Genomic DNA, 26,582 nt, shown 5'->3' with positions numbered 1-26,582 from the left:
ACTGAGCAAGCATGTGATGAGCATCATAAAATCTCACTTAATTATCAAGGATGAAGGAAGCCAAATGTTGAGACATTTTTGTATTATCTGGCAGTTTTAATGGAACTTCAAGACTTCTCCTGGGTTTGATTTAAAGTATTTTAATCACAATAAATAACACTGTGCCTGTCCCTGATATTTTAGTATCTGCAGAGCGTTGGGAGTATAACTTGTTGGTTGCCATCCTGTTGACAAGGATGAGTGTTTAGCCTGTACTATATCACGTGGCTGTAATAAGACTTCAGGATACTTACCTAGGGTTTGGTCCTTTTTTTGTTGTAATAAGAGAATGTCTGGAACAATCTCACTTTATTCTTCTAAGTGCAGTTTTGCTAAGAATGCATGACAAAAGAGTATAATTTTGCACAACTTTTATGCCTAAAACATGAGCATTTTATTGCAAAGCTGAAAAATCCTTTTAAAACTGATCAACTAACTCAGCATCCACCGCAACTCAATCCGCTCTTAGATACAACTTGTATCTGAAAGCACTTGGCATTAATGCAGTAGAAATTTGTGAGCAAGAAGATCATGTCCAAATGATAGGTGATTGTCCACGAAGGGGTAGACTGAGATGTTAGTTGTGATTAAAATGAGAGCGACAAAAATTGGGGCCTGAATTGTCAAATTTAGGCTTTTAATGTTAAGCACCTTTAAAATACATATATTTTTAAAAGAGAGAGAATTTCAAGTGCAGAGCACTTGTACATCCCACAGACTTCAGCTACAGCCAAGTACGTCACAAAGCCAGGCAGCTTTTTTTTGGCAGCAAGAGAATTAAGGCTGCCTGAATAGAAAGACTCAGGCTGGAGTATGGCAGTCTAGTAACAGGGATTATAACAGATTAAACCTGAACTGGCTGTATTTGTGGATTTTAATTGCTCTTTTTTGTTTTCTCCTGTCCAATACCTATTTTTGCTTGTGTGAAACTGGGTAAGGAAGTTTGTGGAACATACAAATGCACCCACCTGCATCAGGAGCATGCTGATGCCTGGGACTTCTGGGTGATGAAACTGAAAACTGTTTGTGTAGATGGGAGAAAGCATGAGGTTAGATACAACAAAACTGAAAGGGTTGCTGTGCTGTGGATGCTTACTTTGGATTTTCTCACCTCTACTAGACAGCAGAGGTATCAGTAGCAAGCCATGCTACTGTTACTTATGGCCTGCTGTGTTGGGAGGAGAGTGTATGGTGCAAGAGATTAGACACTGTTATTTCTCTTCCTACATCTGGGATAGCTAAACAACATAAAAGAAATGCAGGAGGAAATGGGCCAGTGTCCTTATCAGCTGAAAACAAGTTGTTTGTTCCAGAGTGCTCAGGTTGTTTGTCATGGTAGGCTGGAGACTGCCTGCAGCCAGCATGCCCAGCATGAAGAGCTTTCAGCCTGAAACCAGTCCAAATCTGACATGCTGCCTGCATTTATAGTAAGCCAAGACACTATGTAGCTGTTACAAAAAGGTTTGGGCTTCTTGCTTGGCCCTACCCCAAGACCATACTACAGTTCAGTTTATTTACATTCATTCCACAGTGAGTACTTGGAGCATTTGCTCCCAGGTTAGTGAAGCTCTCACTTTGATTCATTTCTGTGACAGCTTCATTAGCCTGCAACTCATGATGTGCAGAGGAAAATTCAGTTCTGTGAGGCAGCCAGATGAACAAAAAAGCTGTGCAGTGTTTGCCTAAAAATGAGCAGATTAAATTCTTTTTCAGTGACATACTAGCATGTGAATCCAGGAAGAGATGCCACTTTTGGTTACAGGAAAGGGAATACTGTACAGAATAGTACTGCTTTGCCTGCAGGATTTCTGTTGACACTAATTCAGGTTAAGTGCTGTGAAATGACTCTGGAGTTGAGTCCTCTGTGACCCCAAAGCTCAGACACTCTGTCAGGACTGGTCCTTGCCTCTGGTCACCTTTGTGGTGGGATCAGCTTCAGGAGGATGCAGCACTTGGGGTCAGAGGATCACACTGAGGTTGCAGGCCTGCGCTGGGATAAAAAAGGTTACCCCTGCATATTTGCTGAAAACAGGGAGAAGACATTTGGCAATGACAATTAAATGGTGAGGCCTTGTTCAGGAGTGACCAAAATATGACTGTAATAGCGTGTATAATAGATACATAAAATGCATGTGGAATTTAATGCAGCGTAGTGAGTACATACCTGTATACGTATAATACGTACAAGTGCAGTACTGACTTTTTGCTACTTTAATGTGGTAAATCACAATTGTGTTTTAGGAAATGGTTTTTTTTGGGGGGGTTTTTTTCAGTCCACAGTTTAAAATTTTGGAGGTTCCAACATAGGGAGGTGTATGGCTCCCTCACTCATAAACTGGTGTAGCTCAAAGGTAAAGTCTTCATTTTGTAAATTAAGCTCAATTTGAGGTGTCCTAAGATGATACGTGGTGAGTATTTTCAGACGCTTATTTGCAGGTACTGTTCATTGTGAGTGATTTAGAAGGCTTTCATTTTTCAGTAATCAAGTACTGTTCAGTATTTTATTTTACATGCACGTAGATATGTGTTGGCTGAGTAACAGCAAGGAAAAGCGGGGATTTTTTTTGTGTGTGATTCAGTAGTGGCTATAATTTAAAAGATAGGTTTAATATTTTAAGTCTGATAGTTACTATGGGGTAGAATGATACACTACTAACATTAGAGCAAGAAAAAGAATAGTATTTAACCCTGTTTCTGTTCCTGAAAATACTTTTTGTGTGTGTGTGAAAGAACCAAAAACATCTTTACAGATGCTAGCAGTGTTGATACAATTACAGTAGCATTTCCTGATGTCTTTGAGGGGGGGGACCTTCCGCATAAGGCCCCAGGAATTGTGCAATATGGGTGTCTGGTTAGACCAAACAGATGTAGTGAACCTCCAGTTATGCACCTGGCAAAGTCAATGTTATTTTTCCGAGAGCCTGGTTGCACTAAGATGACAGAGGGCGTCGCATTAGTTCATCAGTATTCAGTAGGTTCATGAGCATTTTTGGCCCTGGTGTTTGTATATCAGTCCCCATGGTGGTGCTTTTCCATGCCGGAGGGTTGGCCAAGCTCTAGGAGAGTGGTGACTCTACGGAGATTGCAGCTGCATCAAAAAAAATCAGAATGAAGTTATGCACTTGGTTCACAACTCTACCAAGGACCTGAAGGCATGCAGATAAGGTGAATTTGCTTCGATGGAGGAGGTCTGGTGGATGGCTTTGCCATTCCCAAGCCTGGGGCCGCTCAGAGTGCACTTCCCTGGATATGAGAGTGGGCTCCGGTGTGATACTGCCATTGCATATTCTGCAGCCTTTTTTACGTGGAAGTTCTGTCTGGGTTCTGTGGGGACCGCATCTGAATTAAAAACTGTGAGATTAGGCCTGAATTAGGGAGAGAACAACATCTGAGTATTTTCTTGCTAAAAAAGTAATATGAGTTCAGATAAGTATTAAGAAGCCTGTTGAGTGATTCATATTTTCTAATGACCTTTGCTTAAAATTAACTCCAGTTAATTTTAATAGTTCTGCAGTGGTTCTTGTCAAAATCTTAATGAACTGCGTGCAGATGGGGATATTTACCTGCTTCTATGTTTAGGGTATGTAAATGTACAAGTGGAAATATTGATGAGCAGTAGACTAGATCATGTGAGAAATGGGGATCCCACTGTACTTGGTTTTTGTGTGTTAGGCTGATACACTTATTGTATGATACTGTATATTTACACTTTTATTTATATAAATAAAACTTCTTAATGAAAACTGTTTAATATGCCTTGTATATTATAAAAAAGTGAGTGCAATAACATGATATAGATTGTACATTTTTCAATTTGCTGTCTCTGTTATGTAAATCTGTATCTCCATAAACTGTTTTGTTTGGGTTTTTTAGTGATTTTGAAAATAAATGGTATCCTTAGTACTCCTCTAGATATTTATTTCTCTTATGCCAAAGTCTGTCTGCTCCACAGCTGGAACTGGCATGGCAGGCACAAGGTTGTTGGGGAGAGCGCAGTGAAAGGCTAAGTGTTAATGCTATCCAGATGGGCATCTAAGCTAGAAATGAAAAAACCACTCTCTAAGAACTGTCATTCAGTGTTAAGAGGACTAAAGCATTTAAGAAGTGTTAGAATATGTGTTATAACACCTGCTTTGCTATCTTGGAAGCTGTGCTTTGTTTTTTCCTGCCCCTTTGCTAGGAAAATGCAGAGGGCAAAGGTGATATGCGGAGTTTTCATCAAGAGCAGCAGTCTCTGGAGCTCATTGTATACCAGTCTATGAACTATAGCTCCTGCCCAGCCCCTGGGCTATAAGGTTGTATGTGTAGGGAGTGAGTACATACAGCTAGTCCTAGCCTGGTATTTGTTCTTGTCTTCCACCTGCCTCAGTGATAACACCAAGCCGGTGGAATGGGCTGAGCTGGAGGCAGCCGCTCTGTGAATGGCTGGAGCTGCAAAGGAGCTCGTAGTGGGAAGTGGATGCTATAAACTTCCAAATGGGAAAGTTAGCATTGAGTGTTGCACCTTTCTGCAGACACAGCTGGCTTCACTGTCACTGCATAGCATCTTGATGCAAGCCTGTCTCCCAGAACGATGAGGCAGCCCGGAAAGCCCTGCTCACACTACTCTGACATGGGGAATGCCAGAGGCACCCAAAATGCCACGCTGCCTAGCCCTGCACGGACACGTCAGCTACTCAATGTGGGGTGAGCTGAGCTGGAGGAAGGAGCTTGTGAGCTAACTGTTTATATCCATGTCGCAAGCCCATGTGCTGGGTTGAGCGCTCACGACTGGAAACTCCCACCAAGCTCATAGCATGGTGCAGTCCTGTCCTCTCCTCAGTGCACTCATGGTGTTCGCCTGCATCTCTACTGCCATGCCTTGCAAACCTCACCAATTCCTGTGGTGCATCATGCCACCTGAAAAAGATGGGTGGGTTTTCCTCTGAGAGGAGGAAGGAGTTTGCTTTCCTGTGCTGGTAGCATGGAGGGTATTTCCCTCATCTCCGGGCCTGTGCCGCAAAAGCTGCTGTGTTTGCTTTCGGTTTCCTTCTCCAGGCACCACGATTCAAAGGTGCAAGTGAACAAAAGTCACATGAGGAGGTGTAAGCTCTAGTGGTCCTGCTGAATCACCCTACCGGAAAGGCTGCCACGTCGGCCTCCCAGCCTGCCTCACGGGCACCTTTCCTGAGCCGGAGGGGGAAAGCTTTGTGTATTCCTGTCTCCCATCTGCACCGGGACCCCTTTTCTCCACATCCTTCTCTCTTGCAAACAGCCGTGATGAGGAATGCAATGGATCCTGTGTTGTTGCACAGATGAGATTGTGCAAGGTGTAAAATCAGTAGCATGGGAAGGGGATGGATGGGAGGTGTGGGTTGGTGCATGCATACCCCTCGAGCTCTCTCTGGTGCATCTGTCCCTGACTGAAGCCTGGCTTCCCCTCAGAGGCTGTATGGGTAAAATAAAAAAGACATTTTTAGCCATGAAGGTCTCCGTTTTACCCTCTGCCCTACTGTCCTCAGTGCTGGGCCAGCCCAGCCCCTGTCCCCTCTTCCACTGACTCCCCTGTACTCATCCTCCTCTCTACCCTTCTCTTCCTTTCTCCTAGTGCATGTCTCAAGCTTCAGAGCAGCGTGGCTCTTGTAAGATCAGTCTTGAACATCTTTAATTAAAATCTTAATTGCCCCAGACAGTGGCTAAGTGAAAAGGAATACAAAAGCGAGAAGACACAGTGGACTTAACCCGTGAGTGGATTAATACATAAGAGTCCATTTATTCATTAAGACACGTGAAGTGGTAAAAGAATTACATTTAAGTTTTACCTAACTCAGTTGTGTTTTGGGTATTAAGCTTTTTCTGAAGGCCTTGGGGCATAGGCAAGTGGGGAACTTGGAACAAAAAGCAAAAACAGTTTGCAGTTTTGGGCACGGCTGGTTTTTATTCCTGTATTGCTAACATACAGAGCCCTAAATGAGGTAAGTACAGACACCTACTTAGTTGTTTGCAATCAGGTTTATCATTCTACCTGCAAAGGTCTGGTTTATTTATTTTACGTCTTTGCCACTCTCCTGTTCCCTGTTGGCATCCCATGTGTCTCTGGTGTGGCTCCTCATGGCTCCTGTGCTGGTTTGGGCAGGGTATTTGCCTTCCCAATTTACCATTATGTGTGATAGAGCCCTGCTCTCCTGAAGATGTCTGATCACCTGCCTGCTGATGGGAAGTGGTGAATGAATTCCTTGTTTTGCTTTGTGAGCACAGCATTTCCTTTGCCTATTAAACTGTCTTCATCTCAACCAATGAGTTTTCCCTTATAATTCTCTCCCTCACCCACCAGGGGAGAGTGAACAGCTGGATGAGGGGTGCTTAGTTGCTCACTGGTGTTACACCATGACAGCTCCCAAATCTCATCTATTTCCAGGAATGTGTCAAAACTGCCACTTTATCACCTTTGACCGAAGCTCATGGTCTCTACCTCTGTTCCCATGCAGGGGTGGTGTGAAGGAGAGCCCCCATAAGGGGAGGTTCCCTATGGTCCTCCACAGAGCCGGTGGCTGGGCAGGAGCAGGGCACATGGTGACTGGGCAGGATGCCCATGTATACAGGAAAGTGATGCTGCAGGGCAGCATGTGCCTGTGATGACAAGGGGAAGCAAAACCTCCTCAGGCCACAGCCCTGAGCCACACTTCCTGGTGCCCAAAGCCACACAGGCTCAGCCCCAGAGCCAGCTATAGGGCATGTCCACCCTACTGCCTCCGTGCTGCCAGCCCTTTGCCTTCACCTTGCCCTTGGCTTCAAAGCTTTGGTCCAGCAGCTTAGTGCTTTTTTTTTCCCCTTTCCTATGCAATATTGGGTTGTACAAATGCTCTTGCAGCACCTCCATCCTGTGTCCAGCAGCTCTGTATCAATAGACACCCGAGGAGATGCATTATCTAGGGCTGATCCCCACCGCTTCTGGTAGAGGGTCGTTTCTCCTTGTCAAAGTATACAGCTGAAAACAGACTGTCATCAACAGCCAGTAGCAAAAGCCCATTTCGGATTATGCTTTTATGGGGAAAGCCAACCATGACTTGCTCTTTCCATGCAGTCATGTTTGTCAAAGCACTTGACTCAGCTAAAAGACTTGACAAGTTAATGGTGATTGAAATAATTTATTAAGCATTTTTCCTTTTGAAAAATGAAAAATCCCTCTCATCATAAAAAAGAACATGATGCAAAAAAAACATCCTTCCCCAAAATAAGGAGTTGCCCTTCCATCCCGCAGTTATGAAGCTTTGACTAGACAGATGTTTTCTGGCAGTCAGGTTACTTCTGAAACTAGACAGTACTAAAACCACTGAGAATTTTGTCTGAGCTGGTCTCACCTCACTGTGCAGTTGAATCAGTCTGATACCATTGCGCTGAGCAAGTAAGTTACTGAAGCTGTAGCTCCTGTGTTTTTTCCCTAGCTAGCAAAGCCATTTCCTTGATGTGCCACAGCAGTGCTCAGTAAAGCCCAGCTGCTGTAGAGGAGAAGTCATCTCTCTAATTCCTAATCATGGGCAGGAGGGATGTGGATGCAGCCTCATGCCTTTGTCACAGCTTCGTCACATTCCATTCAGGAGCACAAAGAGAAAAGTGCAAGCAGGAATCTGCCCTTTGTTACTGCTATGCAGCGGGTGGCAAAGGTGGCCGCAATTCCAGCTTGGATCCCAAGGCTGAGGAAGGAGGTGCACATATGGTATCTTGACCTGGTCAGAGCATGGTAACACAGAGAAATCCAAAGGCACAAGATCCTTGTGATGGGCACCGTCCTCTGCTCTGAGCTCCCGGCTGGGCACTGCAGCATTGTCACAGTGGTAACACGTGCTGCCAGCATCCTGACAGCAGCTCCAGCGCTCTTCACTGGCCTTATTCAGTGCTGCTGAAAGTAACTGGGGTTTTTTTGAGGTTTGCTAACTGCCCTGTCCCCTGCAGAAAGGTTCCTTAGCCCTTGAAGTGGCAGTGGCATGGATAGGCCAGAGGAGTGGAGCCAAATGGTGCTCCCACTGTCCTTTCATAGGGAGGAGGGAAGGACACCAAAGCCCCTGTAAGATGAAATGGCTGAAAGAGTTTTATTTGAGGTCACTGCCGTTTCATGGGATATCTCCTGTTGCTCAAAGTGTGACACCTGCCTTCATGCTTGCAGACTGGTGAGATCTGCATTAAGAGAACATGCATGAGAAGGCAGGGCAGCCTTGGAATGGCTGTTTTCTAACACCATTGTCAAGACAACAGAGTGACACAGGTGGGATAAGACCCTTGTTTACAGCTATAACAGCTTGTGGGAGTATTGTTCACTGACAGTCGCACCATCAGGCAGTCACTTACTTCCTGGAAAACCCTGCCAGACCGAAGACAACACATCATATCCCCAGCCCTTGCTGTCCAGCCTCCTTGCACCTCTATTGATGCACGTCATGCCCTCGCCCAATCTCATGTTGGCAGGAGGAAAAGATGATAAAATTAATCCCTTCCAGCAGCGTGTGCTAAAAATAATGAGCAGCATATGAGACATTGTTTTTCAGATGTCTTAAAACAACACCCCATGAAAGGAGAGGGAAGGAGGAAGGTGCTGTCTGTTGTCTAGCAATTTGTTCAGGAAATACCGCTTGTGCATCCAGCCTCAGATGTGAGTGCATGAGCTGGCCATGGGCACCGGGCTGGTGTTCTCAGCTAGCACAGTGCAAATGTGACCTGGGGCTGCACTTGTTGCTCTGGCAGGTGCCCACAGGCCGTGGTTAATGGCAAGTGCTATGGGGCGGCAACTCTGACAGTTTGGTTTGGCAGGAGGGTTTGGTTTGTTTTTCTGATATCAGGTGCCTACAGGTGAGTCAGGCACCTTCAGACAGCGATGCCGTGCCCCAGTGATGGGGTTTTTGTTTCTTCCCCCTGCTGTTTAGGGAGGAGCAGGTCACAAGCGTCACACTCTGGCGGTGACCTGGCTGGAGAGGAGCTGGGCTCCTGCGAGCACTGGGAAGGGTGTCTGGATGTTTTCACAGGCTGATGGATCTTACATGTGTAATTTGCTGGCACAACCATGCAAAATGCATTGTGCAGCACTTGGCACCATGCTGATGAACCTTCTCAGGGCAGCTTTGCTGATGCCTCTACTGGCGGCTAATTAGGAAAGGACAGGCAATTGCTTCCCTTTATTTTCTTTTTTCATTTACTAGAAGCCAGAGCCTTTGGACAGAAAGAAAGGTCTTAGTCCTTGCACTGTGAACATGTGCTCACGGAGATATGCTCCCTGCTTCCCTGTGAAGCTGGGGAAAGCGTCACGATGAGTCAAAGGAAGGCCTGCTGATGTGCATGGCGTAGCAGGTGAGGATCTCAGGCTCTCCACAGACACACCTTTGGGCCTCAGATTTAGGGAGGAAGAATAAGCTCTGCCCTATCCCCTTGCTATTCCCTTGTGCTAAGCAGCATCTTTTCCCTCTTTTCCCAGAAGTCCAGTTTCAAGCTTCAGAGAAAGTAAAGATCTGACCTTGGCAAAAGACTGTATTCCCTTCTGCCTGCATCTGAGACAGAGCCCTTAACTTGGCTGTCTATCCTGCGTTGATCCCCAGAGACTGTCCTCCTCAAAGCTGCAACACCTCTGACAGAGGTAATGGAGCACCCCTGACTCCACCCAACTATTCTGCAGGCAGTGGTTACTAGAAAATATTAGAATACGTGTCTCAGTTTCCCATTTTGAAGTTCAAGGATATGGTTATAGATTGTTCCTCTTAGAGGCAGAAGTAAAAGCCTTATCCCTCCATGCATACCTACTAGTACTGTGCTGTTGCGCTAATGTGTATCTGCCAGCTTGGAAGTATGGAATGAATTTGTATAACGTGATCATGCATTCAGAATCTGCAAAAAATATCCCTGAGTTATAACAATGACTCATTTTTCTTGCAAATGCTTTGTATTTATTGTCTCAGCAAGAATTCAAGACATATATACATGGGGCATACAGCAAAACATCTGGTTTGTATCCAAAATAGGCCTTAAGAAAAACAAACAGTCATACAGCAGATCCTTTGGAAAAGTAACAAAAGGAATCCTAAGGATTCAGTGCTCATATACTAGCACTGATAGCTTGGATCTGGGTCTTTTTCTGAGTTCCCAGTGAATGCAGCACTCTTGACAATGCTCAGAGAAACATAAAAACACAAAGAAGCAAATAGTCTTTGGAGATCTAGACAGAAAAGTATACTTCACTAACACTTAACTCAGATATCCCCATGAGAATGCATTTATGGCAATACTTTTTTCATAATATTTGTGTGTGCAGCAGCCTGAAGAACTGGGCAGGCTCTATGCAGCCTGCATCCCATTTCCTATTGAATTTAAAGCACAGTACATTGAGCAGAACACCTTTATTAAATATATTTCAGCTGATAATGTGAATGCTAATTTTCCAGAGAGTCCCAGGCAGGCATGATCATTGTTCAGTGTCCTTAACGAAGGCTCTGGGGTTCCACGAAGCCCAGGACATGGAGCAGGAGCCCTCCTGCTGAACTCCGTGCTCTGAGTTTGATGAACAGCCTTGTCAAGCTGCACACGGTGCTAGCCTGGGAGCTGGTGTTTAGCCAAACAGAAACTCTATGCATTTACTTTTTAACACCTTAAAAAACGACCTCTGTACATGTCAGCAAAACACGTTGCATTGCAGTGCTAAGGTGAAAAACATCTATTCTCGAAACATTATGCTCTCACTGAAAAGGTACAAGATGACTTAGAGGAGGGAACCATGCATGTGGCTCAAGACAATCATAAAGATCCCAGTAGTGCCACTGGGATAGGGTGAAGTCCTCCATGTGGTAAGCACGCTAAGTCAGTCAGCTTCTCCTTAGTGAAATCAGTGACAAGTAACAGCCATATGTACTGGGTTGTGACAGAGTGACCAGAGCTACGTAATGGCAGTTTTCCAAAAGCAGATTCAGAAGAGCTAACAAAAAAAATATTTATGAATGCATACAAAAAATTCTTTACAAGGCAGGAAAAAATCTAACTTGAACAGAACCAGAATTTAGAAAGTGCAACTATACAGCCTTATACAATGCGAAGGTGCTTATACACAAAGCTAGTTAAGAGAGGGAACTGACCATTGATGTCAGAAGTAGCTACAAAACGTGGCCAACTTCAGCCATTTTCTTGCTAGCTTACACCCATGAAAAAATAATATTTAGTATGGTGTCTCATGTGAAATAACTAGTAGAGCTACTGTTTGCCTTGATGGTGATTAGCATGCTTAATTCAGCTCCTCCAAAGGGACCCAAGGTTAATAAGCCTCCAGTGAGATAGGCATAATGCATCACCATCCACTGGATGTGCTGCAATGGCTGCATCATTCCAGAACTGAAATGAGGTTACCACGAAATTAAATGGAAATAAAGGATAAGGGAAGAACCTTCACTTGACAATATAGTTAAATATACAGAAATCCAAGGCTACATTTTCTGTATTGACTGTAACATTCAATTCTGTTGATATTATTTCTTCAAAGAGAGGTAGTTGCTTTCTTTGAATAAATAACATTCTCAAGAAAACCTGAGATTCAACATGGATTCAATTTCAGATCTACTTCTATTGAAGAGTTATGAAGTTACTTATAAAGACACAGCAGTATTGTACTGTTCTCAAGAAATTATTTGTAATATTGAAACAATTCTACCACACATACCTCAATATCTGTATTTGTATAATATATATTCATATATCTTATATAGTGCTACACTAAAGTATACTCCCTCTCTGATGCATAATGTATTCCTTTATTATCAGACAACATAATGCTTTCTTCTGGTTTATACAATGTACTTTTATGTTGGTTTATGTAATGTTTTGAACCTTTTTTTTGTCATTGCTTTTTAAGCCCAAACTAATACCATTCAACTAATAGTTCTGTGAAATACTCATGTCAGACAGATTGGGTGCATGTATTTATACTTATATATAATAGATATGCAAATATATATATAATATAGACTAGAACTATGCAACATCATCTTAATTCATAGAATTCTAATTTTTAGTCCACAAAGCAACATCCTGTAACAAATAACTTTTCAATTAAGATAGATAGTGGTTTACTTAAACGGAATAATTCCACTACCAGATCCCTGTCCAGCAGAATCCATACTTTAGAAAATAAGAGCAATCAGAAACAGAGCAACTGGCTTTTGCCTTGCAATATATGATCCCAAGTTCCAAGACACTGGAACTTTTTCTGGCTTCTTCCCGAAGGTGGTCCAATCTCCTTGGTGAAACATAGCTGTGGGACCTGAAGACCAGAGTGTCAGTGGGTACACCAGTCTGAAGGGCAAGTTCCAGCTTGCCCCAAGTACCCCGTTGCATGGTGAGAGGCTTTGCCCATTGCTACCTTTTTTTTTCTACCTGACATTCGTATGTCAGTATTGCTGTAACATTCTTAGAAGAAATCATGATGCAACAGCCATTCTTCAGTGGCTACAGGCGGCAAAACACAACACAAAGAGCTTTCGTCATCTCTCAGAGTCAGTGAAGTCTCTTGTTCAAAATCCACAAAGACAAGGTCTTTCCCTGCTTCTCAGCACGCTGTTATCCCAGGGGAGCTCATGTCTCTGGGCAGAAGAGCTTCGTGAGGAGGTTCAGGATCTTCTGCCGCAGGTTCCATTTGTCACCTATCCTGCGCAGCTGCAGGACGCACTCCAACACCACCTCCGACTCTGCGAGGCACAAGCACAGCCGTCAGACCCCGCACCTCCACTTGCCCACCCATACCTCTCCTTCACTTTCATGACATATTCACAGTACTGTGATTTTTTCCCCATTTCCTCTCTTTTTAATAAGTATTACACCCCACTACAGTCAGCGCTGTACATCCCCACGGACGGCCGCAGCCGCATCCGTCCTCCCGCTTCCCGCCTCCCGCGGTGCTGCCCTCGCTCCCAGTGCTGGGGCCGGGCTGGAAAATGCATGTGTATGTCCCGCAAGACTCCGTTACACACCTGTCCCTTCACTCCCGGTACCCGCGGGAGCGGCCGGCGGCGCAGCTTTCTGTTGACTCCTGCCGGGCATCATCGCGGTGGCGCGGATCGGCACGACTGGGCTCGGCGCGGCGGCGACAGCGGAGACCGTGCTGCGGGGCGGAGCGCGGCGGGGCTTTCCCCGCGCCGTGACGTATGGAAACCGTAAGGGCACGGGGGGAATCCCGCCCCCCCGCCGCGGTGCGGGCAGGCGACGGCGTGTCTCAGCGCGCCCGAGCGGCGGGGAACGGGAACAGCGCCGGGGTGAGGGCGGGAACGGGTGTGCGCGGGCAGGAGGAGGTGGGATGGGGTTTGAGCATCTGCTCCAGGAAAAATGGAAGGATGGAATTTGATCTTCCGGGACACCAGAGGTGGAGGGTTCAAGTCTTCTGGTCAAGGAGAAGCAAAGGGATGGGGTCTTCTTTGATCTTCTGGACCAGGAGAGGTGGAGGGATGGGGTTTGATCTTGGGCACGACAGGTAGAGGGATGAGGTTTGATCTTCCGGACCAGGAGAGGTGGAGGGATGGGGTTTGATCTTGGGCACGACAGGTAGAGGGATGAGGTTTGATCATCTGGACCAGGAGAGATGGAGGGATGGAGTTTGCATCTTCCAAGCAAGAAGAGGCAGATGGTTAGGGTGGGTTTGTGCTAGGGAAGGAGAGGGAGAGGGTGGGATGTGCTTGTGATGGATAGGGTTGTTGCACGGAGGAAGAAGGGGTGGAGGGATGAGGTGTGCTTGGATGAGGAGAAGCAAGGGATGGGGTATGCTCATGGTGGGCAAGAAGACATGGAGGGATGGGTCTGCTTGTTCTTAACCAGCAGTTGCTCCCGACCCAGTCCTGCGTTGTTATAGAAGGTGATGGCAACTTTGGCCTTGAATAAATGACAGGTAAACAAGCTGGGCCATACCATGTGCCTTTTTACAACTAAGGGCCTCTCTCTCACTGCTGGATTCTCCCCGTTGGCAGAGCAGTGCCTGCACTGCACGTTGCTGGCTGGCACGTGCCATGGCAATCACCTATGCTTGCTATAATTTTAGATATGCTTTTTACAAGAAATAAGAGGTGGAATTATAAAGTGACCCTTGTCACTTTGATCACCGCAGTGTTAGCAGAGCTGTGAGTCACTCCTTTGACTCCTGCCTCTCGGGGAGCTTGCTATTTGGTGCGGTAGCATGTAGGATGGACTTCAATTTTTAAGGGAAACCAGCTTGACAGAAGAAAAACCACAGATGAGCCAGTCATAACAAAGAACTGATTTGTAGCTGAAAGCCAAAAATCCATCTAAACACAGCTTCAAGAAAGAAAAGGTGTGACAGTGTAGTACAGAAAGTACACAAAGGGCTGTCCAGCGGCTCCTTTCCGTGGGATAGGAGACTCTGAAATCAAGTATCTGGAAAACAAGTATCTGGAAAACACTGATGACTTTGAAGTCTGTTAGAAGAGGGAATGTTCACTAGAACAGCTTAGCTCAGAAACCCTTTGCCCAGTATATTTCCTGGAAACAATGACACACCTGAAACAGGGCTGGGATTTCTCTCCCTGCATAGGAAACCTCAGCCCTGCGGGTGCCTGGCAGAAGGCAGCAGGCACAGTGTTACTGTGGGGCTGGTATGTGGGAGAGCCTCCTGGACAGGGCACATCTCCGGGTGAGATGCCTTAACAAAGGGTATGTCTGGATGAGACTTTTGCACAGCCATTGCCAAGACGATGGCTGGATGCTGGCTCCAGTGCACTCTAGTGGCATCCCGTAGTGCACGCTGCTGGTTTGGGACCTTGTGCCAGGGCAGCTTAGGTTGGCCACAGAAGAATTTCTGATGTTTTTGAGAAGATACCACCTTCATCTCTCATCCTTTGGTGTATAACCTATATGGCAGATAGGCTTATTTGCTTGACTTGATGTTTAGGGTCTTTTTTCAGGTGCGTGAACACCCCTGTTTGTAACCCAGCCCCATTCAGGGAGATCTGCCCTTTGCCCACATCATTCCGTTACATAAGAAACTCTTTCTTGAAAACAGGTTTGTTGGGTTTTAGATGGCGGGAAGGCAGGTAAACAGCTCAGGAGCATGTCAGGCTCTGTGACGTGTCCTCCCCCATTGTGGAGGGGAGCATGTGATACTCAGGGCTGCATCTCACAGCCATAGCCTAATGGCTGCTCCATAAATCATTGCAGCTTCTCCAGTATGCCAGGACAGGAGGAGGTGGACGCTTACCCACCACATGCCCCCAGTGCTCTGAGTGCTCAGCTGTCCCAAATGGAGGGGAAGTGCTCATGAACTCTGTCCATAGGAAAAAGGGACACACCAATCCCTTGTGCTGCTGGGCACACGTATTATTTTGCTCAGTTAGGCAGAGACAGGGATGACCTGAGGCTTGTTCTTCTTTGTGAATTTGGAGAGAGATCTAATACTTAGGCAAATTAAATAGATTACTTGGGCAAATTTATATAACTGACTGTTCCTCTAGTGAGGCCAAAACCAAATGAACCTTGATCCTGTCCTGCTTAGAAACACTTCCTCACCCAAAAAGGGGCATGATCTTTAAAGGCAACTTCTCCCTCTATCTCTGTAAAAATACAAAGAGATGGGTTCTTCTTTTGGGCATAGGTGGAGAGGAGATGCTTTCCTACCAGGATAGCTGAGCACAAACCAGAGGGCTGGTAAAGTCACAGGCATTCATTTATTTTTTTTAATTTCATATTAAAATAGTGCTAGGGTAATAAGAACACTGGGAGACTTTATTGTACAAAATGGGTTGATAGACCCACCTGTGAGCTGGAGCATCTGAAGTGCTCATCTGCCCCATCGCTGTGGTCAGAGCTGTGTATCTGAGAGCAGAGGTGTAAAGGCAGGAAGCCCCACTGTTTAGAGGGAAACTGACTTGCACCAGCTCCGGATCTGGCCCATCTCCCGCAGGGTTTTACTGGTGTGTGAGAGCCTTACTGGCCTGTGACAAATCACAGTCTGTTAGGGCGGGAGCAGCACATGGTGGAGCCACTGCCAGTTATAGGATTGCGCAACAGGGGCAGAGTGAAAAATAGTCCCCTGTGTTTGCAAGCCTGGCGAGCTCTGACTTCTTTTGTTTCAGTTCCCTTAAAGCTGTGGGAAGCACAGGTCTCTGGGAAGCTGCTCTACCAGAGCAACCACAAAAGTGGTTTTGTGCTATGGCTCCACAGGTCCCCAGGTGGGCACAGCCATGGTAGGGAGCAGAGCAGCAGCCCAAGGAGCACATCCCCCTTGGAGCAGACTTCCAGTTTATCTCTGCTTAACACCATTTAAAGTTAGTGCAATTACACTGCTGAGAAGAGAGAATCATCTTGAGATAACATGCCCCAAGCTTTGCTGGTGTCTGGTGTATGTGGTATAACCAGGAACATGTTAATGAAAGCCAACGCATGGAGGACTCTTCATATGAATAACACCAGTGAGCAGGCTTGCTTAAAGGAAATCGAATGTTACAGAAACAAAATCAAGAGTAGGAGAGAAAGGAAATTAGCTGTTTTTTTCTATGAACTCAGTTATTTGTGCTGCATCAGCTTCAAGCTGTTTTCCGTGCCTCCCCATAAGATCTTGAATAAATCTCTGTCACTGCTCCATTATTGGAGTTCATCTTCCCATTAAGTCTGTCTGGTGTTGACAGCCCTTGTGATAACTGAGAAGCTGTTTGTTTCTCTCTCTCCTCTTTCCCATTTCTGCAGACCACAGTCGGTGGTTCCTGTTGATCCTTGCTGGTCTCAGTGACTGAGCAGGAAACTTGGCTCTATTGTCAGGAGCACAAACCAAAGGTCATTTCGGGAAAGCTCAGCAGGGTGCGGCCGAGCTGAGCGAGAGTGATGGTGGCCTTAGCAGGCTTCTTGTCAACCCCCCTTCCCCGCCCCATTTCTTAAATCACTCTAACTCTCTGGTTTGCTCTTCTAAGGCACTTTTCCTCCAGGGATCTCTCCCACCGTGGCAAGTAAAGCTTCATAAATCCTCAAGCCCTAAACATCAATCTCAACCTCATTTTTCAAGGAAACGGCTTTGTTCTGTGCTAGGGATTTTCTGGTGGCAACTGCAACAAAGCTTCACCCTCCAGCAGCTGCTCCTATGCTGCTGGCACCTCCACTGTGGGGAGGGAAGAAGTTAATGCAGCTTTTAATAGCTAATCCAACTTTGATTTTCTGATATAATCCAACACCAGACAAGAAAAGAAACTAAGGAGAACCGCCTGTTCCTTGCTGGGATGTAACCCCACTTGTACAGGACTTATCTGCTGTTTAAATATTACCTAATGGCCCTTGCACTAATTCTTAGACTCTTCCTCCTATGCTGTTGTCTCTTGCCTGCTTCCCTTGAAAACTTAAACATTTTCTTATCAAAAGTTGAGCCGCATGGCTTGTTCAGATATTGCAGTGCTCTACCACTGGCAGAGGGATCAACACCCATCTTTTCCTCTGAGACCACCTGAGTGCCAAGCAGGCAACACTAATTATTTACTCGCAAAATGCTTCTGAAAGATGATTCACGTGTCTCTGATCTGCTGCCCACCAAAGCCAGTGTGGGTGAAGTAATTTTTCTGCTGAGAGCAATAATATTTAGCTGAGGATGGGGTTGGATAGCAGAGACCTTCCCTGATAGAGCTGGAGTCTAAGACAGTTTATATCCACTGTGCATTCTTTAATCAAGGAGTAACTGTGAGAAAGCTTAGTTGACTGAATTTTCCTGGTTTTAGGTTCTTACACTGTCAATTCTAGATTATCCAGGATAGATTATCCAGTGAGCTGAATTTTCTGTGAAAGCAGAAAACAAAGACACTGCAGGTGGCTCCTTGTAAAGTCATTCCCAATCCAGCCTATTGGTGGTCATCAAAAACCTTTCTAAGGAGTTAAAAAGGTTGTAAGGGATGAGGAAATTCAGTAGGTATCTTGTGAAGTGCCATTTAGCATTCATGAAGATGACAATATCCTCGCAAAGGCAAGTCTTTGCAACTGCTATCCAGAAGAAGTAGGTATCAGTAAAGCAAATATTGGCGTTGATCACTGTTTATGAAGCTGATAGAGTATTTGCTGAAGAGCTCTCTGTGTGAGTAGGTGTCTTTGCAAACGCCAAGCATAGTGTTAGCACAGCTGCACCATCACTGCTGGGTTTGTGCAGAAGTCCTCCCTTGGATGGTGACTATAGTAGTTATTTTCTGTCTTCCTATCTTTGTTGAGAATTTGTATGTGCTCCATTTCTGGAATTCCTCATTGCTTGCTAGCCTGACAGACCTTTTTTAGGATCTGGCTACTTCCTCTTTCTGTTGTCCCCTATGCCTCCTCTGCACTTTGTCATGATTTTTGTGTATAGTCAATGCAGCATATGTAGGATTGAAAAAGATATAAAGGAAAATCCCAAGTGAGAGATGCCACTTCTCTGGCATGCTGGTGCCTTGCAGCAGAGCCAACAACCCATGCAGGGTTCATTATCAGTGACTTGCTGTGAATCACTGAAGTCTAACAGGACAATTAGGGAATCCAAAGGGGTTTTGTTGGATGCAAGCATGGTGACCTGGGACTCCTTTTCTGGCACCAAGCCAGTCAACAGTGCTGTAGTGTCTCCTTTGTACCTCTGCAATGCTGTTCAGTTGAGACAGGACTATTTTGCATGTTCAGGGGGTTTTCAGACTGTTCTGAACAATATTATCTCTGAGTTGGGTTTTGGAAGTGCCTTGTTTGACTAATCCCTAATTGGATAAAGAATCACTTAGTGCCCCTAAATCCCACAAAGCAGATTTAAATTGGGAAATATTTTAACTGGAGAACTTAGGGCAAAAGGCAAACAGAATTAATAACAGAAAGCATGGATCAGTCTAAGATGGTATGCAGTATCTTTTGTGAAGCGTTCTCCTTTAAAACTTTAAGGCCTTAACTGTTTTATTCACTGTAAAAATTAGAACTATACGTTTGGAAAAGGCAGATGGTACGTTCAATGTTATAAGAAAATATAGGAACTCCTCTACATTTTGAATTGCTAGTGATTTGTATGAAAGACTGATTAGGTGTGTTTGGCTGGGGACCTTGGGGCCATGTCTTTGTCTATAACATGCCTTATATCTTTAACAAGATAAAAAAAATGAGAATATGATTTGGATTTCATTTTAAAATGTCTGTTTAGGAAGAAAAGGCACAGAAGTATGAGACTATATTGTGAGGAGATCATGACAGCCCAGACCTCAGGAGCCGGCAGGGAATGGGATCAGGTTGTGCCCCCACCCCACACCTGGACACACACGCATGTAGTGCCAAAATACACGATTTTGGGGTGCTGCAGTGAGCACTAGCAGTCTCCAGCCATCAGAGCATCACTGGGGGAGGCTGGACCATTTCTGTTTCAGGATGTGCATGCTGTACTGTGACATTGCAAATCCTGCTGTATGCCCTCCCTCTCTATACAGAGGGTCCCTACACAGGCTGTGCCTGCTGACTAGTAGGGCAGACTGAAAATGTGTCTTAATGATAAGCTGTCAGGGTGGACAAAGCCTGTGAAAGCAGAGGGACTACTTGACTCATCGCTAGACTGACAATACAGTTGGTATAAGAGATCTGACGGCATCCCATGTCACGAAGTAGTTTCACTTTCCAGCTTTGCATCTGATTGCACTGAAATGAGTTCATTTCCTTTTCGGTTTTATTTTTCATATGCAGAAACATACAGGGAGGGAGGAGAGTGTGACTTTTGCTGCTTGTTCTAAATGAGAGAGAAAACGAAAGCCTCCCTAGAGATGGAAATTCCTCTCCAGCTGTTCTGCAGATAAGTCACAGGAGCCTTATGCACAAAGGCCTGCATGAAGACACGGCTCAGGGACAATGACTTTGCATGGAAACAGAAAGATCCTTGCTCCGTCCTGCCAAAAAGTGCTCCCTTTGGGCTCTTAGTGCTTTCTCTGTGTCTGAGGAGCTTGTAGAGAAGAGGAGGACATGCTGGAAGTGATGATATGGGGTGGTTATGTGCACACAGGAGTGCTGTCCTCCCTGAGCACCCATCTATTACCATGCTGACCTAAGGGCTGGATCCATTCACTTCCTGACATCAAGAGAGCCCTGCTATGGGAAGCAGCTCCACACAGCACCACCAACTGTAGCTCATAATCCCACTTTGCTAAATGGACACCACATTCAAGACACTGCTTTTTTACCAGGTGACATCAGGGAAACCACAACCAGCACAGAGCTGCACGTGTTTGATGTCCACGCTGGCTCTGAACATGGGAACAAGCTTCTCCCACCCATCCATCCACAGGCACGTGCTGGGTGTTGTCATGCCCCACCACCACCCCAGTACATACACGTGGGGCTCTGGTTGTGCTGCTCTGAGGTCTTGGTTACTGGTGGGAAAGGAAAGGCTGCTGGGGTGACCTTTAGCATTAAGAGTGCAAACAAACAAGTCAGAAATAAGTCTCCTGTGGAGGGTTAGGACACCGTGTTCTTCCTCACCAGAGATCTCTCTGCAGATGCACCGGCTGACTCCAAACGGTATAAAGGAGAAGTAAATAGGGGAAACAGGAAAAAGGGTTTTGCACTTGACAACAACAAAGTATTTTTTGCACTTTACAACCTGTTGCTCTTCTCTGGGCCCTCTGTGTTTTGGGACGGTCCCAGTGTCAGCTGCTCCCTGCTTCCCTCATGGGTCTGGGTGCTGTGTGCATGCCCTGTGTCTCTTCGCACGGCTGTCACCATCCTTACCTGCTTCACATGTGCAGGAGAGGAGCGCAGGTGCCCATAGGGAGGAAGCTGAGGGGTGTCATGGTGAGGATGTGTGTGGGCTTCATCCCACAGGCAGGTGTAGGACTCGACTTTGGGTGGCAGCATCTTGGGTTCTGTCATGCTCTGTGGCCATGTTGCCATCCTCCTTCCCTATTTCATCATCCTGCGGTTGGCAGTGAGGTGGAGCTGGCAGGGGGTCACATGTGCTGCAAATGTGGAAGGAGCTCTCAGCCTGCAAAGACTAAAGAAGTGAGGGGGGGTTGATGCTTTTTTGTTGTGCTGTTTTTAACACAAGGCAGTTTAATTGTCTGCTGGTGGCAGGAGTCCAGCAGGGGATGGCTGGTGTGACCAAGCTGTGCCTGCAGTTATGGCAGAGCATAGTGGCAGGCAGGAAGAGGTCAGGGAAGTGCTGTGACAAGGAGGTGTCAGAGAACCTCCAAAAGGGATGGAGAAGGGGTAAGAGGTGGAGGAGTCCCCCTGGGCAGGTGCCAGTCCCTGCCTATTTCACTGCAGCTCTAGGAGATGCTGGGGACTGTTTTGCAGCATGGACTCTGCAAGACCCTGATATATTCGTCAAGAACCCGCGTAGTGGTTTTCTGTTGTTATGAGCGCTTTCCCTCTCTGGACACCACTGCTGATGGCACTAGTGTCAGAGGGAGATGCTCTGAAGGTGCCTCCAGTGTGCACCTGAGAAGCCAGAGCACCAGGAGGTGCACCAGGGAGCAGATTCAGGGTGGTTTGTCCCATCCCAAGGGGGCTATAGGGTCTCTCTGAGTATGGCAGGGGAGAGGAGGAAGCTAGCAGACCCCGCTGTGGGGCACCTGGAGCAGGCTGCCCCACATGCCTTCCTGCAGGGATGCCTTGGGGGCTGGTGGTCTGCACCCCACTGGTGGGGTTCACCTCCTGATGCAATGACAGTGGCTGGCTCACTCTGCCGCCCCAGGCATCCTTGCTGGCCTTGTGGTTACTGGGGTGTCCCTGGTGACCCCATGGGATGTAATCCCCTTAGACTGACTGTATGTTCTCCATGGTATGTGACTGCCCCAGGTGACCATGTGGGATGGGACCTTCATTTTGTGATATCTATCATGATCCTGTGGCATATGACCCCTTCAGTGGACACTGGTCACCCCATGGGGTATGAACCACCAAGGTGACCTTGGTGATCCTGTGGGAAGTGACACCCCTTGCTGTGTCTTTAGTGACTATGGGACATTCTTGAGCTGGGAAAAGGCAAACAGGTAGGGCTTTCCTTTGCCAGCCTCTCATGGGATTCTCTGGTTTTCCTAGAGACATGGTGTTGTCACCACTTCCTTCTCCTCCTCAAGCTGGTGATGAAGGTCCCACATCCCATCACTCAGGCTGGGAAGTTGTGTAGGCATGCAGACTGTGAGACCAGTTAGCCCCAGGGCTGTCAGCACAATCATTGCATCCCTGAGCTTCAGGTTCCCATTGCCCAGCAAAGGCTACATCAGGCAGAAGTAACTGTATAGCCAGCAATAGGGGCATCAAGGTCTCCAGCCAAAGAGTGCACAGACCAACAGAATTCCACATTTGGCCAATAAATCTGGCAGTGATTGTGTCAATTATAAAACCCCAGGAGGCTCAGACTAGAGAAGCCCACAGAAGTTTGGATGCTTAGTCAAAGTAAATAATGTGAACTTTCAGTTTTGGCCCAGGGCTGAATCACTGTGAAAATCATTTTTTGTGGTATTGCAGCAATTGCTAAAAAGCAGAAAATGACTGCACCCACAAAGCAAGTAAAATACCTTCAGCCTTCTAAAAACCTCAATCACAAAACTGTTGTGGGAAAACAGTCCCAGTTGGCCAATGATCCATTGGAGCTGCAGTTCTGGAGAAACTCCAAGGCATGAGGGAAAATCTCCATAATCCCTATTTATTAATTTATCCTTCAAATGGCAAAGTATGCAAAATAAACAATGCACCGAATTGCTTTCTGTATTGGCAACTCCGAAAATCATTTTATCTATCCATGGTGTTCTTTGTAATGCCCATTTCTGTTTTTGTTTGTTTCCCTGTTCCCACCTTTCCTTTCTTTCACTTTCTTTTTTTTTAATTGTGATGCTTCTGGTTTTGGAAAAACTGTTCTGTCTTTCCCTACCAAGCAGCCATTCTTAAATTAAAGATAAAAATTAGAATTTTGGTGAAGAATAATGATAGTAGTCTTCCTTTTGTTTGTTAGTGGTTTTGTTTGTTTGTTGGGGTTTTTTTGTTGAGTCTATTCTAGGTTGCAAAATATTTCAGGTGACTGTTATTGGTTCATGATACTGGATTGACATTATTAATTTACAAAGTTAATTTATAATAGAATGGTTGGAAATGTGAGGTTTGCACATAATTGGAGCAATCACCAAAATAATACATTTTACCTGTGCTTCCAAGAGATTAAAGGAAGATCCTATGCTTTCACAATTATATAGGCAAAGTGACCTGTAGGTCAAAAACCTGAAAGTCACAGCCTCCCTACTAACACTGAAGCAATGATACTAGTTCTTTTTCATTAGCATATTTGGGGGATTCATCACTAGAGAAAGATTGCAAGTATCCTTAACTGTGATTTCCTGTATTCGTTCTAATGTGAATATTTCATTTTGGTCGGTTACTTCTAATGTCCTCTCAACAGAATAGGACCTTACAACTAGAAGGGGACCTTACAAATCCAACAAACTCTAAACCCAGCTTCCGTGTGCATGAGAAAAAAAAAATGCAAGTTGAGAAATCAAGCACTTGGCAAGCAGGAAATGGAGCCTGTTCTGTGACTTCCCATGATAAGAGAGGTCTTGGTGATTATATACTTCTCCCAGGAGCAGAAAACAGGGTATGTTGTTTGTAGAGCAAGAAGAAAGACAGGTTTCATAAGACAGCAAGAACTTGTAAGACTTGTGGTACATACAGATATTTTCTACTTGCTATTTCTTTTCTTCTATTTACTTCTCTACACACCCATGAATCTGCTGCTAAGGCACTGTGCAGAACAGAGCGTTTTGGAGGGAGCGCTCAAGGCAGCCTGCTGCTGAAGCAGTGCTTTGCGCTCGACCATGAAGAGAGATTTTTCTTGTGATTGTTCTCTTAACAGCAAAGGTCATTCCAGCATCTGGCTGCTCTCCCATCCCATCCCCACCAATGGTCTGTGCATGGCCGCACCCAGTGGCAAATGTGATGGAAGGAAATTCACAATGTGAGTAGAGAATTGGCAAGAATGCTATTGGAGTGGAGGATCTAAGCCACCGTGATCTCAGGGATAGGGGGATCAGGACATCCTCCTGTGTTTGTAAAGCATTTGAACCCCTGCTGTGGGTATGAGGGAAAATCAGCATAATACATTAAGCATTGTCAGGCAGGGTCAGCTCGGATATGTGCCTATAAAGGTGTCTATGGGACACCTGACAAAGAAGATGCTCGGAGTACTGAGAATAGGATAGGCATGAAACAATCTCTCCCTTCTTTTATTCTACTAATTTCTGGAAGCCTAGAAGAATAAAAACTCCTTGATTCAGAAGTCCAGAGGGTCCAGAGAACAACCACAGAAATAATCAGAGGTCTGGAGCATCTCTCCTATGCAGAAAGGCTGAGAGAATTGGGGTTGTTCAGCCTGGAGAAGATTCTGGGGAGACCTTGTTGTGGCCCTTCAGTGCTTAAAAGGGGGCTATAAAGAAGATGGAGAGAGACTTTTTAGCAGGGCCTGTTGCGACAGGACAAGTGGTGACAGCTTTAAACTGAAAGAGGGAAGATTCAGTCTGGACATGAGAAAAATAATCTTTACAGTGAGAGTGGTAAAACACTGGCACAGGTTGTGCAGAGAGGTGGTGGATGCCCCATCCCTGGAGACATCCAAGGCCAGGCTGGATGTGATTCTGGGCAACCTGATCTAGTTGAAGATATCCCAGCTCATTGCAGCGCTGTGGGACTAGATGTCCTTTGAAGGTTCCTTCCAACTCAAACTATTCTCTGATTCTAAGATACACCTGTGGGCTGCTTATTAATATAACTATATTTAATCCTCTAAGAATTAAGTTTTCTTCTGAACTCATTTGACTAGGACACTATGGCAATGTGCCTGAATTCTGCACAGGAGTTACTGACCTGCACGTTGGTTATCGTAGCTCTAAATCATCATCTAATCATTTTTCAGCCAGCTTTGCCAATATGACTCATTCTTTATTTGTATCATTTGCAAGACATGTGAGCTTGGTAATTGCAGTAAACTTCAGAAATCCAGGAATGATGAAACATTCACAGAAATAAACCTACGACAAGTCTGTTGTGTCCCTTAGGATATGTCTGGTTAGTCTTTTTAATTTATGCTTACTGGTGCTGGTGGCAGAGATTGTTTAAAAACAAAACAGAGAAAAACCTTTATGCAAAAGAGGAAGCAGTCATCAAAACTTGTCTATATAATTTTGGGCTGTACACGTCTGATATTTACTGAAACAGAGGAAATGGAAAAACTTTATATGTTTAAATAGCCAGCATAATTACATCTCTCTATATTCACACCTTTTTGCTTTGACCTTAATTGATATCTCCACAGTTCTGTAATTTCTGGTAGAGAAGAAGATAAGAGGCCTCTCTACAATCCATTTTTATAGTGTTTCTCTGATTGTTTATCGGAGAATTATCAGGAATTCTTGCTTCTATGTACAGACTAACCCAGGATATTGCAGATACTGACTATGTTAGAGATGGGGGAAATGAGTCTTTTTAAAAGGATAAGTTTAGAAGTTTCTAAGCAGTGACTATTTTTACTTATTTCCAGATGATGAAACATAGAGATGAACAGAACTGTGGGGAAAGCTGCGCTCATCTAAGATGGTTAAACTCTGTTCTCAAAGATTGACTACGAAAAACCTGGGAAAATAATGAGAAAAAAAAACCAAACAAAAAATTAAAAAGCTCCAAGACCCCTTATAGGAATCAATAAATTTATCTCTCTCTTCTTCCTACAGAGACCAGAGAAGTAAATAGTTCTTGCTATGTGGGGTCAGATGCTCTGCTCGCGATTAAATTGATAGATAGTGTGCTAGAAGACCACTCATTATTTAATGTTGATTGTTTCAACTTTCCATCATGTCACGGACTTTCAGCCTAACCACAGCCTCTCAGTAGAAGTTGCCAGGAGGTATTTTCTCTTTCTTTTATTCCTTTGACATCTATTGTACAAAAGGTATATGGAAGTTATTGCTGTTTTTCAAACCATTGGTGCACAGGACAAATACTGAAGGAGAAGCCATCCAGGGAAGGACCTAATCATCAGATAAATAACTGTGCCCCTTCCCTAAGTTCTTTCCTATGGCTCACAGAGCTGAGGACTGAGCCAGGCTTACGGCACTGGGACAAGCAAGCATGGATGAGCATCTTCTTGCTCATTGGCTCAATTTAACAAACCCAATTACCTGACTGAACACTTGCATCAGTTGAATGCTATCCCTTTCCTTAACACTAGCCCCTTGACTTAAAATGTGGCTGGCTATCCTCAAAAAGCTGTCCCACTAGGTCACCTGCATGACCACAGCAGCACAGCCACAGACATGCCCATCTTGCAACACCTCCTCCTGTTCTGCCCTTAGCATGGCTTGCAGAGCCCTCAAATCCCCACCCAGATTTCTGTGAGGATGGGTATTGGATTGAAGATGCACTAAAAGGTGCTGCTGCTCTTCTGTGCTTGTGTGGGTGCATGCTCAGAAAAGTAGGGTGCTAACCACTGCTGCTTGCTCAGAGAAGTGGATCCTCACCTCTGCATTGGCTTCTGCCACATGCCGTGTGTTGGTGAAAGTTTGTGTCATGCAGGAAAGTGAAATAACCACAGGAACTGC

General features: G+C 45.3%; 1 protein-coding gene across 1 annotated transcript; it reads right to left on the bottom strand.

Annotated features, from left to right (window-relative positions):
• Positions 1 to 12,615: 12,615 nt before the first annotated feature.
• Positions 12,616 to 13,083, bottom strand: PMAIP1 (phorbol-12-myristate-13-acetate-induced protein 1; the record flags this gene model as incomplete). The annotated part of the gene is made up of 2 exons (XM_080637692.1): positions 12,616 to 12,728; positions 13,032 to 13,083. 2 exons carry the CDS (start codon positions 13,081 to 13,083, stop codon positions 12,616 to 12,618), a joined length of 165 nt encoding a protein of 54 aa, XP_080493818.1.
• Positions 13,084 to 26,582: the final 13,499 nt, after the last annotated feature.

This window comes from Psittacula echo, assembly GCF_963264785.1.
Source record: "Psittacula echo genome assembly, chromosome: Z".
NCBI classification, from domain to species: Eukaryota; Metazoa; Chordata; class Aves; order Psittaciformes; family Psittacidae; genus Psittacula; species Psittacula echo.
Note: the sequence above shows the minus strand (reverse complement) of the source record. Positions and strands in the feature narration are given on the sequence as shown.